Below are 21,546 nucleotides of genomic sequence, written 5' to 3'. Positions count from 1 at the left end.
GACACATGCAAGCTCTGTATTACTGCAACATCCAGTTAAGGCATGTAATACAGTTTATTTATATTATGTGATTTGATGAAAGAAATTAATTATTCATCATTGTCGAATAAAATCTATTTTGCACCCTTTTCCATTTCATTTTTATTTTGCTTATGGAGCAGGCTACATTTGAACATGCTAAAACCCCCAATGAAATTGGACATTTAACTGACTGTGCCAATTAATTAAGATTGGGATCATGCAGAATTTGAAGATCTTTATCAAGTTGTTATATACACACAAAAAACTTTTTTGACCCCACCTCCAAAAAGAAATTTTTGCAAGAAAGGACTCGGTCATGCCACATGAAATTTAATACGTAAATTGTAAAAAGTACAATGACTGTACCAATAAATTAATTTGAATTATGAAATAAATAAATATTTCACACAAAAATATGTGAGCTAATCGCCATGATGCACTTGTAAGAACACTACTCGGTAATTATCATAAGGGACAAAAGTTTGAACCTGAAACTGCCCTACATTAAAGATCTTATCAAATCCGGACTAGTATCGTAAGTATCAAATCGTCTTGAGTATGTTTACCTGCTGGACTTCAGGTGGGATTTAAAAGCGTTTAGGGACTGATGCCAGATAACAAATTGGTTGGTGCCCAGATTTTGGACAAAGTAAATTGAGTGCATTTTACAGAAGAGTGTACAAGTTTGCTTTTTTTAATCCCTTTTTGATGATCCACCTAACCTCGATTTGTTTTTAAGGATATATGATGCATCTATATCTGCTGCTATTTATTTTATCCTTTTCTGTTTGATGATCCACCTAATCTCGATTTAATTTTAAGGCTACATGGTGCATCTGTATCTGTTGCTTTATTTATTCTGTTTCATGATCCACCTGACCTCGATTTATTTTAAAGGAGAATGTGGATGCGTCTTGCTGGAAAAGTATTCTGTATGGAATATGGTGTCCCCATATTTGCCTACTTAGTGATCTGATGCATCAACAACCTGTGACCCTCGATGATGCCCATTATGCGGCCCTCAATGACGTCCATTATGCAGCCCCAGACGATGTCCATTGTATGCTGCCCGCAAAGCCGCCTTTCTTACAAAATATTCGCAGGCGAAGTGACGTAATAATCGAATTAACTACCATAGCAATATGTGTGGAAACAATTTTTGAATATATCGTGCTGCACCAGGGGTCGCGCTAACCTGCGTTTCTGCGCGTACAGCGCATATTTTTAAGTTTGGGCGCATATATTCATTTTTGCATATCAGTTCAGGGGTTTTCATTCGCGCAGAAAAATGAAAACATGTGAAAGAAAAATAAAAGCTTCGATCTCCAATATTTACGGCCCGTCCAGAAATTATGTAACATAAAATGCAATGTAACATAAATGTTGAATTGAAGTCGCCGTAGCATTGTAACATAATTTAAAAATAGAAATAAAATACACACCACCGGCATAATTACACAGATTGCGATATTGTCTAGAATCACTGCTGATGAATTATTGCAGTACTGAATGATGACACACGTACGTGAGGTGGTAATTTCTAATTCTAGGGATCGGAAAGAAATGCTTTGTGGGTGGTGTGTAGAGATATGCCATCAGTGAAATACGACACAATGATCGGCCGAGAAGAAAAAAAATGACAAAAATTTGCCCTTGAATTATGTTTTATAGTCATAATACTCCAGTAATCCAATAAATATCATAATATTTGGCCTAAACTTGAACTCATTTGCAATGAAATGTCATTTTTATTGAGTAAAGCATTGCTTCCATGTGGTGCCAATGGTGTTGGAGTCTACACTTTGCCGAAGTTGAACTGCATTTTGTGGAATTCGGCGAACTTTTATGGCATAAAGCAACACTTTTATAGTAAGTAAACTGCTCGGGAACTTTCTTAAAAAGCGAGATAGTTGGTTACAGGCGAGAATCGTGCCGTGAAAAGCGAGATCACGTTTTTTGCTGGGCTAAAAACTATTATACCAATGGTACGGTAACACATCATTATAGCCAAAATCACAAAATCTGATACTGATACATATAAAATGGTACATTCAATACTTAACAGATTAGAGAACCCCTCATTTTAGGATTTGGCGCATATTTTAACACTTTCAGGGGGTTCAGGGGTTCTGAGAACCCCTGGTTTTAAAACCTAGTGCTACCCCTGTGCTGCACTACAAGCAGGTTGTGCTCATCACCTGTGTACATGTATGTCTACAATCATAGACTGAATACAATACTGCTCTTTTCAAAGATATCTTACAGGTGCGAGTGATCAGCATGATATGGTTCAATGCTGAGGTACTGCGTGAACATATTAAATAATCAAAAATTGTTTTCACCTATTGTTAATCTGATTATTACGTCATTTTGCCGGCGAATAACATTAGAATATATATTAAATCAAAAGTTGGCTACAAAACTCTAATGTGGTCCAAGGGAACCAAGGGAGAACAGTGCCAATGCATTGATTGGTCACCCCAGGTTAAATAATAAATAAATAAATAAATTGTCTGACATGTGCCATGTGGCACACAGGTACAATTTCACAGCTCTCCCCACATTTACCGCCACATCACTTACCATACATTTTCCCTTCATCTGAGAGAATAATTTTCCGCCTTCCACACGGTGGGTATATGGCTAACGCCTCATGGAAGCTCTGTTCAATATCCGGACTCCACACGCCTTCCGCATCGGCGCCCAAATCATCATTGAGATCATCGTTGAGGGCGGTGTCGCTGCTACCCCCTGATGGTGGCTGTGGTGGTTGTGTGTTGTTGTTGCCCTGTGGACTCTGACTCCAGTTGTCAGCAGACATGGCTTCAGTGTGTGGCATTGGACTGTGTGGTGAAGATCAACCTGAAATGAAAACAAGGAAATAAATTGCGTAAGCTGTACTCGATCCAAGTTCCGCGAACCAGCTTATTTGATACCCTGAGTATTTTGAGGGGGAGAAGGGGGTCTGTTGGGTCTAAAAATCAAAAATGGGAGGGTACATATAAGTTATTAAAGTACAATTTTACAATTGTGTAAAAAAAAACCAGAATTTTAAACAATACTGAGGGACTGCCGAGGCTTCCTCCTCACCAAATTAATGTTATGTAATTTAAGGCTTTTAGATTCTGCACATCCTACATACATATGTAGTCGGTTCTTATTTTGTGTGTGCTTGATATTAATTTCCAGTACAGAAGTCCACACAGAGGGCTATTTCCTCGAGCACCGCGTTGCTCGAGCACAGACTCGGGGAAATCTGCCGTCTGAATGCTTTCGAGGATTCCAGTCCTTGAGTTTTTCCCCAAATTTATCCCCGAATTTATCCCCTAGAAATTTAGGGGATTTCACAAGTTCCCCGAGTGGTGCTCGAGTTCTTCTGCCGTGTGAACCTACATTTTGCGATTCTCGAGCACTGAACTTGACCTGTGCATGGTGGTGGAGTTCCATTGCGCTGCCACTACGGTAGATGTACATTAAATATTGCAATTGTCGCTCATTCTGCCTCTTCTTTCTAAACAAATCTCTTCTCCAGTCCCAATCAACGGTATCAATGCCAAATCTAGAACAACATCACCACTTTCCATCATGAATTTAAGTACAAACAAGAGCAAAATGCTCTTCGCAGATCGTGACATCGCAATTGCAGTAATTGGTGCCTTTTGATTTGGTGGTATGGTTTGTAATAATAATAATATAACTTTATTTACGGTAAAAACATGTTCAATTTCGCGCGATACTGCAGAGGTCATTTTCAGCTTTCGGTTGTAATTCTCGAACTGACGTCATCAGGCATTGCAAAACTCGAGGATTACAGGTCACGACGGAGTCGTGTGGACACGCACTCGGGGATTGACTTGGGGATCGCAATCCTCGAGCACGCCGAGTCGCCGATCCTCGAGGATCCTATAACCGTCTGAACACGGCTAGTGTGAAAGTGGAAAAATGTACTTGCCATAATTAATAAAACATAAAAACAACTAGACTAAGCTGTGGTCTAACCCACGAACACAGCCGTGTTGTTACCCCTAATGACCTTTGACCCCAAAATATATGAAAGCGGCCATAGACATTGGCTAATGTCAATGCATGGGTGCATGTGGCACCACTTTGCTATGTTACTTGTGGCAGAAGGGGCATTTTGAAGGTTTTTCGTCTCAGACCGGAAGTGACCCCTTAATGACATTTGACCCCAAATAAAAAAATACCACATATGAATTGGGTACCCACAATTCATGTGTGAACATACCGATACTGTCCTATGTCTTTCTTAGCAAATACAAATTTTTGACGGTTTTTCGTTTTATACCGGAATTGACCCCTTAATGTCCTTTGACCCCAAATCTGTGAGGACCCCATAGACACTGGGTAATAACAATGCATGTGTGCAAGTGGTGTCACTGTCCTACGTAATTTGTGGGAGAAGAAGCATTTTAAAGGTATTTAGTTATATACCAGAAGTGTCCCCTTAATGACCTTTGACCCTAAATAAAAAAATACCACATATACACAGGGTAACCACAATTTATGTGTGAACATACCGTTACTGTCCTATGTTTTTCTTAGCAAATAAAAATTTTTGAAGGTTTTTCGTTTTATACCGGAAGTGACCCCTTAATGACCTTTGACCCCAAATCTGTGAGGACCCCATAGACACTGGGTAATACCAATGTATGTGTGCGAGTGGCGTCACTGTCCTACGTAATCTGTGGGAGAAGAAGCATTTTGAGTTAAAAACATGTTTTTGACCCTTATGACCCCTACGTAACCTTTGACCCCACGAGTTTCATGTGACATGTAGGGGCATGTGCAATGATGGTTGTGACCAAGTTAGGTCAAAATCGGTGTACGCATGTGAGTGCTAGAGCAAATGTAATGGTCGGCAGAAGAAGAAAGAAGAAAGAACTAGACTAAGCTGTGGTCTAACCCACGAACACAGCCGTGTTGTTACCCCTAATGACCTTATGACCCCAAAATATATGAAAGCGGCCATAGACATAGGCTAATGTCAATGCATGGGTGCATGTGGCACCACTTTGCTATGTTACTTGTGGCAGAAGGGGCATTTTGAAGGTTTTTCGTCTCAGACCGGAAGTGACCCCTTAATGACATTTGACCCCAAATAAAAAAATACCACATATGAATTGAGTACCCACAATTCATGTGTGAACATACCGTTAATGTCCTATGTTTTTCTTAGCTAATAAAAATTTTTGACGGTTTTTCGTTTTATACCGGAAGTGACCCCTTAATGACGTTTGACCCCAAATAAAAAAATACCACATATGAATTGGGTATCCACAATTCATGTGTGAACATACCGTTACTGTCCTATGTTTTTCTTAGCAAATAAAAAAAATTGAAGATTTTTCGTTTTATACCGGAAGTGACCACTTAATGACATTTGACCCCAAATAAAAAATACCACATATTAATTGGGTACCCACAATTCATGTGTGAACATACCGTTACTGTCATATGTTTTTCTTAGCAAATAAAAAAAATTGAAGGTTTTTCGTTTTATACCGGAAGTGACCCCTTAATGACCTTTGACCCCAAATCTGTGAGGACCCCATAGACACTGGGTAATAACAATGCATGTATGCAAGTGGTGTTACTGTCCTACGTAATTTGTGGGAGAAGAAGCATTTTAAAGGTATTTCGTTTTGTACCGGAAGTGGCCCCTTAATGACCTTTGACCCTAAATTAAAAAATACCACATATACACAGGGTAACTACAATTTATGTGTAAACATACCGTTACTGTTCTATGTTTTTCTTAGCAAATAAAAATTTTTGAAGGTTTTTCGTTTTATACCGGAAGTGACCCCTTAATGACCTTTGACCCCAAATCTGTGAGGACCCCATAGACACGGGATAATAACAATTCATGTGTGCAAGTGGTGTCACCGTCCTATGTAATCTGTGAGAGAAGAAGCATTTTGAGTTGAAATCACGTTTTTGACCCCTATGACCCCTCGTGACCTTTGACCCCACGAGTTTCATATGACATGTAGGGGCATGGTCAATGATGGTTATGACCAAGTTAGGTCAAAATCGGTGTAAGCATGTAAGTGCTAGAGCAAATGAAGTGGTCGGCAGAAAGAAGAAAGAAAGAAGAAAGAAAGAAGAAAGAAAGAAGAAAGAACCTGTAAGAAAAAAGACACAGCCGTGACTAACGTCACGGCTGTGTAATACTAATCTTATAACTTGTAAACCATACCCTACATAAGGGTAATTCTTAGAGAAAAGCTAAAAGTACTTCCTGTGAACTAATCCCAACCCTTGTCAATGAGCCAGTTTCAACAATGAAGAAACAAAATATCAACTGCCAATGAATTGACATCACCACTGTTTGGCCACAAAATTGGAGCACTACACCTACCACAATGCTACTTGAAATCACTAGCCAAATGCAGAAAATCAACTGATTTGCTAAAAAAATACTTCGGCCATTGTCAGGGCATAGACATAGTTTTATGTATAGGGCTCAACCGATATGGCATTTGTCTACCGATCCGTTACAAAATCGATATCGGATCGGTAGACAAATGCCATATCCCATATATCGGTTGAGCCCTAGTCCATTTTGTTCAAGCAATGTACGCATTGCATTTTAGGAGGAATTTTTCAGTAGAAGTTGACTTTTGAAGGACAAACCCAGGAATCATTCTGAGTGCACTGGTTACTTTTGATAACAAAATATTACCGTGTAAAATAAAATTAAGTTTCTTTTTTCCCTCTTCAAAGGACATTATACCGTATTTCGTCAAATAAACGCCCCCGGGGGCGTTACATTTTCCCAAGGGCGGGGGGGGCATTTATTCAAGGTCAATTTTAGAACGATAATTCCCGTTAAAATCATTAGGTAAAGTAAAAACACACGCTAAAATGACGAACTATGAACTAGAAACACTGACTTCTGGCTCACTTCCGGGTTTCTGATCCAGATTTTCGCCAATTATTGACACTATTATCAACCATGTGTGCAACATGGTAAGCTTACTACACAAGATAGCATGGAAATATCGGCATTTTTGAAACATCTTGGTTGAAAAAGTGGTGGGGGCGTTTATTTGAGGGGGGGGGGCGACTATTTGACGAAATACGGTAGGTACATAGAGTCAAAAAAAATTCATACAATTACTTCAGTTGTGTACATTACAGGGGTGTGAGTGACCACAGATAAAAAAATCTGAAAAAATCTGAAAAAGTCTGAAATTTGGCAAAGAGATAAATATCAAGATCAAAAAATCTGAATTCAGATTTTAATCTGACCTCTCACACCCCTGACATTAGTAAAAATAGCATCACAATCTCATAATTTAAAAAAAATGAACACAGAATATCAGATGTGGAAAAAATATTTCATTCAAATTAAATTGATGGGAAATATCTCTGGGGAGAATGAAATTTTTCAAATGAATTTTCATAGATCACTTACCTTAAAAATATACTGCGGCTAAATAATTATTGCAAATAAATCATCACTTCATTTAGTGATCAAAGCATAAAATAAAATGGTGTAATATTTAGGTATAATACATTTCAATGAAAAAATGTCTGAACAGAAAATTAACAATGGGAATTTGGGGGAAAAAAAGAGGAGAATTCTCATGCCTGAATATTTAAAATAAATAACCATCATTTTGAGCTGCAAACATTTTAAAAGCACTTCAACGGATGGTGCCTACATGTATGTGCACTGGCAATCACGGACCTTGCGTAGGGCCAGCAATCTCAGACCTTGTGCACAAATGTACAGGTAGGGCCTAAATTGCTAAACGAGGGCGTCTGGTGGATTTTGCGTGTACTTTGATCGGATGCATGCAATATGCCCATCAACAAAGGTTGGTATTTTTATGTCAAAATAGCAGACATTGTCACATATATAATGTAGGGCTGCTAAGAATACGCAATTGCGTTATTTCGGCGCAATTTGCGTATTTTGGCTCCAAATCGTTTTTGACATTTTGAAAAATCTATAAAAAAAAAATAATTTTTGCAATTTTTAATTTTTTTTTTTTTCGGCGCATTTGGAGTGTCCCTGGACCTAACATCAAGTGCTACCATCATTGAAATTTTTTTTTTTTTTGACAAACCCAGGAATCATTCTGAGTGCACTGGTTACTTTTGATAACAAAATATTACCGTGTAAAATAAAATTAAGTTTCTTTTTCCCTCTTCAAAGGACATTATACCGTATTTAGTCAAATAAACGCCCGGGGCGTTACATTTTCCCAAAGGCGGGGGGCATTTATTCAAGGTCAATTTTAGGGGCGTTTATTTGAGGCGACTATTTGACTGAAATACGGTAGGTACATAGAGTCAAAAAAATTCATACAATTACTTCAGTTGTGTACATTACAGGGGTGTGAGTGACCACAGATAAAAAAATCTGAAAAAATCTGAAAAAGTCTGAAATTTGGCAAAGAGATAAATATCAAGATCAAAAAATCTGAATTCAGATTTTAATCTGACCTCTCACACCCCTGACACTTCGGCCATTGTCAGGGCATAGACATAGTTTTATGTATAGGGCTCAACCGATATGGCATTTGTCTACCGATCCGTTACAAAATCGATATCGGATCGGTAGACAAATGCCATATCCCATATATCGGTTGAGCCCTAGTCCATTTTGTTCAAGCAATGTACGCATTGCATTTTAGGAGGGAATTTTTTCAGTAGAAGTTGACTTTTGAAGGACAAACCCAGGAATCATTCTGAGTGCACTGGTTACTTTTGATAACAAAATATTACCGTGTAAAATAAAATTAAGTTTCTTTTTTCCCTCTTCAAAGGACATTATACCGTATTTAGTCAAATAAACGCCTGGGAGCGTTACATTTTCCCAAGGCGGGGGGCATTTATTCAAGGTCAATTTTAGAACGATAATTCCCGTTAAAATCATTAGGTAAAGTAAAACACACGCTAAAATGACGAACTATGAACTAGAAACACTGACTTCTGGCTCACTTCGGATTTCTGATCCAGATTTTCGCCAATTATTGACACTATTATCAACCATGTGTGCAACATGGTAAGCTTACTACACAAGATAGCATGGAAATATCGGCATTTTTGAAACATCTTGGTTGAAAAAAGTGGTGGGGGCGTTTATTTGAGGGGGGGCGACTATTTGACGAAATACGGTAGGTACATAGAGTCAAAAAAAATTCATACAATTACTTCAGTTGTGTACATTACAGGGGTGTGAGTGACCACAGATAAAAAAATCTGAAAAAATCTGAAAAAGTCTGAAATTTGGCAAAGAGATAAATATCAAGATCAAAAAATCTGAATTCAGATTTTAATCTGACCTCTCACACCCCTGACATTAGTAAAAATAGCATCACAATCTCATAATTTAAAAAAAATGAACACAGAATATCAGATGTGGAAAAAATATTTCATTCAAATTAAATTGATGGGAAATATCTCTGGGGAGAATGAAATTTTTCAAATGAATTTTCATAGATCACTTACCTTAAAAATATACTGCGGCTAAATAATTATTGCAAATAAATCATCACTTCATTTAGTGATCAAAGCATAAAATAAAATGGTGTAATATTTAGGTATAATACATTTCAATGAAAAAATGTCTGAACAGAAAATTAACAATGGGAATTTGGGGGGAAAAAAGAGGAGAATTCTCATGCCTGAATATTTAAAATAAATAACCATCATTTTGAGCTGCAAACATTTTAAAAGCACTTCAACGGATGGTGCCTACATGTATGTGCACTGGCAATCACGGACCTTGCGTAGGGCCAGCAATCTCAGACCTTGTGCACAAATGTACAGGTAGGGCCTAAATTGCTAAACGAGGGCGTCTGGTGGATTTTGCGTGTACTTTGATCGGATGCATGCAATATGCCCATCAACAAAGGTTGGTATTTTTATGTCAAAATAGCAGACAGTCACATATATAATGTAGGGCTGCTAAGAATACGCAATTGCGTTATTTCCGGCGCAATTTGCATATTTTGGCTCCAAATGCGTTTTTTGACATTTTTGAAAAAATCTATAAAAAAATATAATAATTTTTTGCAATTTTTAATTTTTTTTTTTTCGCGGATTTGGAGTGTCCCTGGACCTAACATCAAGTGCTACCATCATTGAAATTTTTTTTTTTTTAAATTAAGTTACAAGCATTTAATTAGACAAAGAAAATTGGTAAACTGATACTCGCCTGATCGAATTAGGGGTGTAAACTGTAAATTACCAGTTATTTGTCTAACCGTTTAAACGGACCACAATCCGATCGGTTAACCGTGTAAACGTACAAGTATGTAAAAAAAAAATCTTAAAAAAAAAAAAAAACCACTGAACCTAACATATTGTCTGTAATAAACACTCCCCCTCTGATAAACGCCCCCTCCAATTTTTCAACGAAAAATTGACAAAAATGCAAACATTTCCAAAATTCCATGCTTACTTTGAGTAAGCTTGAAACGTGCATCAGTCATTGACGATCTCTAAATTCAATTGCATGGACAAAACCTACTTACCTACTACGACTTCCATCCATTTCATTGCCTAATTATGGTAGAATTTCACTAGATTATGCTTGATGATGCACTTATTTGTTGTATTTACCACGAATATATCATTAACCAATAATAACCATGCTGTTCTGTGGGCGACGCCATTATTAGTTACTTGGAAATCCCTCCTTTCTACAGGAGCACCATCGGGAAATTTAACCCGATTTTCACTTTTTTCCAATTCATTTCCAATAAAAACGCCCCTTTTGGAAAAATGCAACACCTCCAGGGCATTTATTACAGTCAATACGGTAGGTTTAGAGGTTCTCTAAAGTCGCCGAAAACTTTCTTTTTTTTGTAAATTTTTTTAGTGATTTTCCTAAACAGATAGTGCATTTTACGGTCGGTTAAACGTGAAAACATAGTCAAATGCATTCTTTAAGTGATGAGAAAGCCGAGTCTTTATGTTAATAAATTCAGTACCGTACCGTAGTTGAAATCTAAAATATTGGAAATTATGACTCAAGCAATTGATCTCACATCCATCCTATGGAATGGCTATGCTCCGTGGGGCCGTGATATTTTCGACAACACCAGCTGCACAAATAGGCCTAAATGCCAACTTTTTAAAAGTACCAAAGAATGACAATATACACATAAATTCTTGTTTTTAAAATAAATATTTATATTTCTTCTAGTAAGTTCAACAAAGCAATAAAACTCATTTAACATATCATACAGTAACAAGAAAAACTCTTGAAATAAAGAAGTATTTTTCCAGAACCAAGATACAAAATTCTTTTGTTATCCATTGTTTTTACAACCCTGATATAACGAAATTTGGATATAAAGAACTAATTTCTCTGTCCCTGACAACTTCGTTATGAGTTTCCACTGTAATTTGCCCCAGGTAATTCGCATAGGACCCCATACAGTCTTGACCGTTTTCCGACTTTTAAGCTTCCCTCGCATCCGGCCTGTAGCTGGTCTCAACATGTCCGGATAACCGAGGTCGGACTGTACTGCATTGAATCATTAAATCACTAAAAATTTTGGAAAAAAGTTACCAAAAAATTTACAAGTTTGTATCCAATGGGACCGATTTGTAACTTGTGTTCACTTCAAAAATCTATTTAAGATATAGACTTGTGTACAAACCAATGCATTTTCATATCTTCAATAGATTATGCAGTGAACACAAGTTACAAATTGGTCCCATTTGGATACAAACTTTTTTTGGTAACTTTTTTCCCATTTTTCCCATTTTTTTAAAATCAACCACAAATGATTACAGTACTTCTCTCTAGGTCAAGGGACTCGCCAAATCTGTGAAATATTTGTCAAAAAATGCAATTTTTAATTTTTTTAATTATTGAATTTTTTGTTAATTTTTTTTTCAATTTTTTTAAAATGATGGTAGCACTTGATGTTAGGTCCAGGTTTTTAGATTTTGCGTTTGTGGCGGGAATTCGGGGTGCGTTTTTTGGCCTCCAAAATTGCGTATTCTTAGCAGCCCTACATATAGCTCTATGCTTGCAACATCAACCTAACAAACACCGATGCAACCCCTCAACACCCCCTCCCCACACACACCCTACAGTGAAGCTGATACGTCAAACTGGGCTGGGAATGGGATATTCGGGTACTCTTGTGTCCTGGTACCCAACACCCGTTTGTCACCGATTGACCCAGGGGTCTTAAGTTTGGTTTGGGTGGGGATGTGCGCAGCCTGGATGTGCGGCTTTGTGCGCTGTCAGCCGCTGTGACTTTTCACCAAATTTGACAAGAAACGAATCACAAATTATACAAATTTTTGGAAATTTTGAAAACTAACACCTTTTGAAAATTAACACCCTTTTTAAACCAAATTTTCATGAAGGCCATCAATAAACCCAAATGGCTGAAAATGCACCCCGAGTATAAACAAAATGGCTGAAAATGGACCCTGAATCTCCTGATCAGGGGTAGCGCTAGAACTAAACACTCGAGTGTCCGCAGGGACCCCCGAACTTGCAAAAAATTAAAAAGTAGGGGGTCCGGAGTAGAGTTTGGTGAGTCAACAGTTGCACAAATGCAGCATAAATAGTATATAGCGCTAGATTGAAAAACTGGGGGTCTGCAGGGACCCCTGAACTTGCAGAAAATTTAAAAACAGGGGGTCCCAACTCTATTTTGGTGGGTCCGGGACCCCAAAAAGCAACTTAGCGCTACCCTTGCTCCTGATCCATCCTTTCCATAATAATCGCATTTTGCACCCCTCCGGATCATGACGACTGTCTTCCTCCGACACCAACTTTCTGATTCCCACTCAGGGGTAGCGCTAGAACTAAACACTCGAGTGTCCGCAGGGACCCCCGAACAGGGTTCGATTTAAAAAATAAAATTTACATGCACAACTCTGATTTTTTCCTCAAAATGGGCTGAATAACACAAAATTTTGCATGCACAGGCAAAATTCTACAAGCACAGAGCCAAAGTTACATGCATTTGTGCATGTAAAACCCCTCTAAATCGAACCCTGCCCCCGAACTTGCAAAAAATTAAAAAGTAGGGGGTCCGGAGTAGAGTTTGGTGAGTCCCAGTTGCACAAATGCAGCATAAATAGTATATCTGCAATAGCGCTAGATTGAAAAACTGGGGGTCTGCAAGGACCCCTGAACTTGCAGAAAATTTAAAAACTGGGGTCCCAACTCTATTTTGGTGGGTCCGGGACCCCAAAAAGCAACTTAGCGCTACCCTTGTTCCCACTGCTGCCGCCAGATGTAAACTAATTTTCCCAACTAAACAACGCACAAAATCTTAAAAGGAAAGTCCCATTGATTAAAGTCCCTCTTCTGACACCAAAATTCAGGTTAGATATGAACTGTTTTAAACAACCTAAGGAATCTTAAATTCAAGGCAAGTCCCATCAAAATTCAAAGTCCCTCTTCTGACACCAACTTCCAAAAGACTTGATCACTGCCAGCAGTGAGCACTGATGTTGGGGATTTTCCAAGTGGAGAGTTGTGCATGGGCCAGTTTTGGAGAGTTTTGGAACGAGTTTTGGAGTGAGTTGTAGGGCGAGTGCAGATTATGTGATTTAATGCAGGCAATGGCTGCACTTCAGATCAGTTAAACTACAACAACCACAGCCATAATATCAACATACTGTTCTCATGTTCAAGTTTTTTAAAAGTTGGATATTTCAAGCAATGAATGACCATTATGTTGAATGTTTTTCATTATTACTCCCTACAACAACAAAATCTCAAACTACAATACTTCAACCTATAACTCGCACCAAAATTACTCCACTATCTATTGGAGATACATGTACAATAGCTACAATGTCAACATCTCGCTATATACATTGTAGGCCTACATGTATAACTCATTCCACAACTTGCCCTACAACTCGCTATACTCATCACACAACTTGCCATATTATCATCGAACTGCTGTACCATTCTTGATGAGTGCCAATTAGCACACTTTAAGGGGGTACTACACCCCTGGCCAGTGTCCGAAATAAGGAAAATATGGAGGTTATCCTGAGGATAACTAAAGCATAAATTCTGCTTGTCCTCACTACATTTTGGTTGTCCCCAGAATGTGTCATCTTTTTGGAGGTAAAATATAGTGGTTGTCCAGGGGATAAGTACTTAGCTCAATATGGTTGTCCCCAGTAATTTTTGGACAAGAGGTCAAGAGGATAAGTGCTTATTTCGAACACTGCCCCTGGCCAATTTTGTGCCTATTTTTGCATTTTTCTCAAAAATTATAGCACATTGGTTACAAGTAAACTGGGGCAAGGACTACAACTATTGTACTGAAAATTCAGCAAGTCGGGGCAAGTAGTTATTGATTTATTGATCAAATATTGGTTTCCCTCATTTTTGACTGTACTCCACAACTGTTGTCTATGCTCATTTCCAGTGCAGTAGTTGTACAGTCCTTGCCCCTATAATATACATCTTACTTGTCTCCAATGCGCTATAATTTTTGAGAAAACTGCAAAAATAGGCACAAAATTGGGCAAGGGTGAAGTAACCCCTTAAAGTACGGTAAATCCTTTTAAGAAAATTTAACTGGACAACAGTAACAATCAACATGCACACTGCACAGGTATTATTTGCAAAAATAAAAACAAAATGACAGTGACAAAGAAGGCCCTTATTGGACTATATTTATTTTTTTTTCAATTATTTCTCTCCCTCCCTAGTTTCAATTACACACACTCAATTTTTGGCAAACCCCATATAAACGAAACTAACAGCTTACTAAGCAACCAATGTTTTGGTAATCTCCCTGATACTCAACATGAACCTTTGGTGCACAGTACACCTGATCTCATCAATCTGCAGGATATTCTAATGCTAAACCTCAACTTTTGTTATTGTGGCTTGACCCCTGGGTATCCAGGCTCACTTTCAAACATCCCAAATCTCAGCCTTTCCTCCCTTATCTTCAGAGTCCCACCGCTGCCACCAGATGTAAAACAACCCAAGAAATCTTACAGGCAAGTCCCATTTCAAAAGTCCCACTTCTGACACCAACATTTTCAAGACTGGTTCCAAACCACATTATGCACCTTGTGGGTGTAGAAAGGCACTAGCTGTGACTATCCGTGCTACCGATTCTCTCAGCAGGAGGACCTGACCTGGCGACCCCACTGGCTGACCCTTGCCATATTTGGTTCATAACAAACTGTTTTGATGGGTTGGAATCAAATTACAAATTCAGGTAAAGGCCTACACGTTTAATATTGGCAGAGCAACACTGAATTTTATATATACATACAGATCCTAGCTGAATAATGTTTAATAAATTCCACCAAAACAAACAATGGATGGCGAATGGACAGGCCTTTAGACAGACCAGTAACCAGTGATTATAGTAGTCTTGTAATCTCTATGAAAATGATGTCATCAATTTTCAGAGTTCTAAACCAGATTGGCTCTGAAATCTAAAATAACATCATCTCATCCATAGAAGTTGTTATTTGGGAAGTTTCACAATTTGGTGAGAGATTGTTTGTTTCCCGCGTAGGAAATATGTAGAACCAATAAGAAATTACAGAAATTTTTGTTAGCTCTTGAAAGTGAAATTTGTTAAAACAAAATATGTTAAACATCCTCTTGATATAGGCCTATTCTTTTGTGTAAAAAATTGTGTTCATAACATTTGTGGTAAAAATATTACAGTGTAGGTTAAAATATCGGCAATTGTCACAAACCATCCAGAATCAATGAAAAAAGCCAACTTTTCCCCCAAAAACTGCTGCTCAAGACCCCTCAAGACCAGTAATAATATTTTTTTTAATTGAACCTTCATTTGTAACTAGTGACACCTAAATATTCTTCATAAAAAAATGTTTTCTGGGCCATCTATATTAGGCGAGTGAAAGTCGATTCCGAGTTTATCGTCCCCCGCCCGCGTCACTTTTTGGTAACCAAAAACACCCGCATCAAATTTTCAAAAATGCCAAAATAATTCATTATTTTCAAAGTATCAGTGTTTTCACCAGTTTTAGCAATTGGAAACATATATTTTTGTTTGTAAAACCATAAATTCATAACTTGGAAGCAAAATGAGGCCCTTTTCTAACTTTTCCAGTCCCTACCCATACAAAAACATGTTTATAAATAACATGTATGAGTGTGGCTTTAAATCAACACGCATTTTAGGTCAATAATGAAATCTGATGAAATAATGAAAAATGAAAAATGAAAAAGTCACCTCACCAACCTGGGAAAAAGAAGGGACGATAAACTCGGAATTAACTTTCATTGGCCTTATGTAGGCCTACATCTTTTTTTTAAAGATGAAAAATGAATTCATTTTAAACTTCTTTTTCTTTTTTTTAATGTATTTTTTTGTTGCATGTTTATAGATTATAAATATGGGGTTAATTGTTCCTTTTCATTTTACCTCATTGGGGGTTTTTTTCCTTACCTTTTTTTTTTAAATTTATTTAAACCAGAAAACCTTCTGGAAACATGTGAAAATACTAGCATTATCATTTTTGGCCAAGAATTATCAAATTAAAATGTGACCAAAATCGTATATAAATACCGTACCAGCATGCCAGGCTTTAATCATGTTAATTAACTTCATTTTATAATAATCCAAATCTATAGATTTCAGTCGTACTGTTGACACAAAATCACAGCTCACATAACCTGCCACTTCTCTCAACCAAGTCAACTGTTGTTATTGTTTTATTGTAAAGAGCAAGTGTGAAATCGAAATCAAAGGCTGACCTGACTGCAATATAGCCAGACATACGTGTGTTGTAATTACTATTGATACAACGATTATATGGCACTGCTAAATAATACACTGTGCGCATAAGCAGCTGATTATATTATCATACAGCTTATGTTATTCTGTATACAAAAGGTGAAATCCCCGATAGAAAAATGGCGGGCCCTGGCAATGCCCTGAACAATGGATAGCCCTACAATTCCCGAGCCGTAATGCGGTGCACAGGCAAGCTCGAGGTCGCCGCCAGATTTTGTGCAAATTGTGTATCATGCTCTCGGATAATTTCATCATGTCAACAAATAAGGCCAAATAAAAAAATAAACATGTTTCACGTCCCCTCCCGCTTCCTTTTTTGAGGTTTTCTCAAATAAATTTTTATTTTTTGAAATTCAGTTATAACTTTTCAAAAAATATGTCTAGGAAGTTGGGATGCTTTCTATAGCCTTGTTAAGACACAAGAAACGTTTTAGGAAGGTTTTGTGATCATTAGAGGGGGTGTAACTCTCAGAACAAAAAATAAAAAAGGGCCTCCTCCTTTTTCCAGGCATTATTGTATGTACGGATTGTACGCTAAAACAGCTCTAAGTATGGGTATTTACACCAATTTTGCGATAAAAAATAGAAAATAAAAAGCCCCCTCTTCCTCCTTTTTTTCGAAAACCCGGACGTGAAACATGTTTTATTTTTTACTTAGCCTAATCAGATTCCGTCGACAATCATGACAATGTTGTATTGGTTGTACATACAAATTATGCACTCACACACATGCACTTTAACACAAGGACGGTTATTTTAGTAACAAATCAAATTTATCGTGGAAACTAAAATGTAAATAAACCTAATGAAATATGCGAAATATGCAATTTGCAAATAACACGCAGAGCAACAAGTGCACGAACGCAACAGATATGTATCACAGCACTACACAAAACACGCATTTCGTCAAATTAAATCTGTGTCATTTTCACATTGTAAATAAATCCAGAATGTACTCCTTTTTTATTACATGCTGAAGACAAGACAATGGGGACAATGCCCGTGATTTTTGAGCCTGGGGAAATCGTCACGCAGATTAAACAACCAGGAATTATGGCCCTGATTTTCATTCAAAAGGCTTACAGTTGAACAATCTTTAGGCATTGTTGTTGCATGACTCTTAATATTTGGTATGTACAATTCCCGTCAACCATACCACCGATCGTACACACTCGCTGTACGCTCAATACAATGCACACGACTAGACACACAGCGCAGCGCTAACTTCGTACAACTCGTTCACCAACTTTCCCATTTTCTACCGAGACCACAACCCCCTAACATCCCAGAAAACTCTTTTGGTTATCCTCCTACCAAATTTGGTCAGTGCCTTTAACATGAGAGGCGAATTATACAGGGGGTTATCTCCGGTAGTGTTTACGCCTGAATAGCTGACATGCTTTCGCCTTGTGTTGTGATGGCTCGTGAACTATGCCGGTTGACTCACCACTATAATGTTGTTGGGCTTTCCCAAGTTGTTTAGAACTTGCTGCTCATCTCTCGCTAATAATCCATATTTCTCCTCGTTTCCGCCGATCTGATGGAGTGAATAATATGAAAGGAGTTTGCGGAAAACAATGATGATAAGCAGGTTCCATTTTGCGACGAAACTGATGCTAGTTGACTTGGTTTTACAAGAGAAGTTGTTCGGAGAAGTTGGTGAAGTAGGACTCCGGAAGTCTGCACTTGCGATGCACAAAAATGACAAAAATGCCAAAGATGCGCGATTTCGGATGGTACTCCACCCGGTATATACTGCTTGCAAATTTAAACGAAATAAGTTACTTACCTTTCAGGCTTACAGCAAAGGAGGTAAATATCCAAGGCACGCTTTAAAGCTGATTTTGGACGGATTCGGCATAGAAAAATGCGTTTTTGTTGAGGATTTTTGGCGTTCCAGTGCAGGATAGTATGGTATGCAAAGAATGACGTGTGGTATGGCAGAATACAGCGCCAAGCTACGGCACTGCAGGGGGTGGGGCCTCGTGAAAGCAGGCTTGGGAGAATTGAGTAGACAATCAAAAGAGGTTAACACCTGCCCGCATCGTGTTTACCATGTTTACAGGTGTATTATGGTAAATAATTAATATTCATTAAAAATAGAAATAGGTCACATATCACAGGCTCCGATTTTGACGGGGGGGTCAGAAATAATATTTAATAGTGTCCATTTTGCGATCCTATACAAATCGACCAGACTTTTTTTTAATCTGTTCCAGGCTAATAATAAACACAAACAGTACATGTACCCGACGATTCCCGTAACCCAGAAAATCGATATGCAATACATAGGATCCGACCGAATGAAATAAACAACAACACGTCAACAGCAACGTCCAGTTTGATAATAGGGCCTATAAACAACACATTTTTATTTATGTATTGGGGATCGGTTTATTTTTTACTTGTTTATTTATTCATGTATGTATTTATCGTTTCCGATTTACTTCAATTATTATGTTACCCGCAACTTCGCATGGTGCTCAAATCTGACCTATTTATTTGCTTGTTGCATAATAAATAAATTCAAAATAATCAATTATTAAAAATATTATTGGATACATATTTTAATATTAAAGTATTTACGAGTAAACAGGTGGGAATAAATGATTGTACATGTTTGTGTCTACAAACAATGGATATGACGGCATGTGCATCTTGACCACACCCCTAAAATGTGCATAATTAATTAATCAATTAATTAATTATTAATTTTGCCCTCTATATTTAATACATAAGGGGTTATAGCCTGACCGAAGTTACCCCGTATTTGGGGAAACTTTGATCGGAGTACATTCCATGAAGAAAAAAATGATCTTCGCTGTGTATGGTATTGGTAAAGTTGTTGTTTTTTGTGACATTAAACACTGTGCACACATCCTTGTTCACAAAGATCGATTTATACTAAAAATGTAAAAATGCTCATTTTTGGTCAAAAGTACCAATTAGTAAATACTTTGGTGGGGGGGTAGAAAAGTTGAAACTTCGGATATCAAAAAAAATGTTGATCCCCCTACAAAAGGGTGGGTTTTTTTATCCCCTTTTTATGGTGTACATTTTTTTGATCCCCCTTCCCTGTCTTTTAAACAAAAATCAAAAATATACGTCATTAACAGTGGCGTAGAGTTCATAGGCGTAGATCCGGGGTGAATCCCCTCCCCCTCCCAATATTTTGCCAGGGGGATGGTCCATACAATCACCCCCCCCCCCATGTTGACGCCTGATAATGGGTTTCTGACCAAATCAACCTCATATTTCCCCATTTTAGCCCCCATGGTGCAAATTTTTCTCGCGCTTCGCACGCATTTGTAAAACTTATTCTGTCGCCAAAAGGTGCTGTCTGCGCTTGACCATTGACTATACTTCAAGATTTTTTTTCCAACTCCACACCCCCCCCCCCCCATGTCAAAAAGAAATCTGCGAGACTGGTAGAGTTCTTTTTGACATTAGGGGGATGGGGTTGGTGCAAATTTCATGAAGTCTACAGGGCTGAAATTTCAAGAATATTTTAAGCTGAACGAGGGTTCAGTACATGTGAGTTGTTGGTGTTATAATATGTACCAAAATGGTTTTTTTAGAGAAAATTCTATTTTTTTTGTATCACAACCCCCCTCATTTATGTACATATTGGAGACTGGCACTTAAACTCTACTTTTTCTGAGTCCTTATGATGAGAGCATTGGTATGGCTTATAAGATTTGACCAATTTGACCCCCCCATATAAGCGGTCATTTTGGATTTATGTAGTTAGGCACTGTTCCACTTATAAGATTATTCAGGGAATTTTGATGTTTACCAATACTAGCGGGACACCCGCGCTAGCGCTACGCGCGGGTCCCCGCTAGGTGAGTAAATGGGAGCGTTCACTAAAACGGGAGGAATTACTGAACAGGTAGAATCATTGAAAAGGTAACTTTCATTTATCTGAGTCTGACCCTCGTTTAGCCTAAGTTTCCATTTTAGCTTCTTTCTTTCTTTTTAGTTTCTTCTACATGGGCCAATTTTGTTCCATTTTTTAAAAACATTTTGCTGCTAAGCTTGCAAATTTCCGTTACCATTTTATTTACTCAATCCCGTTCCCATTATTTTCTAAATCTGTCCTTTCTTACATTTCCCTGTTGACTTTTTTATTTGCTGCTAAGATTGTGATTTCCCGTTTTCATGTTATTTATTTAGTTCTGTCATCAATTTAATAGCTTTTTTTATTTAAATCATCTAATTTTATTAGATTTTATTATTCTTTCCTTCTTTAGCCTATTTTATTCCCGTTTTCATTTTCTTACTGTGACTAACTATAGGCTAACCCACATACTCGTAGGCCTACCTGTTTGTCCTCATTTTGTTTTCTTTTTTAATTACATTAGGTCTACCTCTTCATGTTGTTTGTACTTTTTAACACACATCTTTTCCCCGTATTTATTACGCCTACGGTCGGTCGTTCACCCGTATTATCATTCATTGCGCGACTCTGCGTCGTTACGCGCGACATGGCGTAGTGCTGCGTTACCCGTGCGCTATCGCTGCGCTACGCGAGCGGCTTGGCATTAGATACGCCCGTACGACGCGCACGGGCTAGCTTGACAACTGACTCCCTTTTTTGTTTACCCAGCATAGCAACGTACCACATTTTCACTGATTTTGAGGCCAATTCTTGACCGTTTTCAACCAAATAAAGTTTAAACACATTCCCGTATATTCCTTAGTCTCCCGTATGAATTTGGCGACATTTGGATCGAAACTGACGGAGCTTTTG

General features: G+C 37.9%; 1 protein-coding gene across 1 annotated transcript in view; it reads right to left on the bottom strand.

Annotated features, from left to right (window-relative positions):
- LOC140137696 (transcriptional enhancer factor TEF-1-like) overlaps positions 1–18,758 on the bottom strand; it is a 90,717-nt gene extending 71,959 nt beyond the window's left edge. The window contains 2 exon segments of the mRNA XM_072159451.1: positions 2,605–2,883; positions 18,583–18,758. Of these exon segments, the coding sequence (XP_072015552.1) occupies positions 2,605–2,860 (256 nt within the window). The 5' untranslated portion in view covers positions 2,861–2,883; positions 18,583–18,758.
- Between the last annotated feature and the right edge of the window lie 2,788 nt (positions 18,759–21,546).

This window comes from Amphiura filiformis, chromosome 17, assembly GCF_039555335.1.
Source record: "Amphiura filiformis chromosome 17, Afil_fr2py, whole genome shotgun sequence".
In the NCBI taxonomy this organism is placed as follows: Eukaryota; Metazoa; Echinodermata; class Ophiuroidea; order Amphilepidida; family Amphiuridae; genus Amphiura; species Amphiura filiformis.
This window is presented reverse-complemented; position numbering and strand designations above follow the sequence as displayed.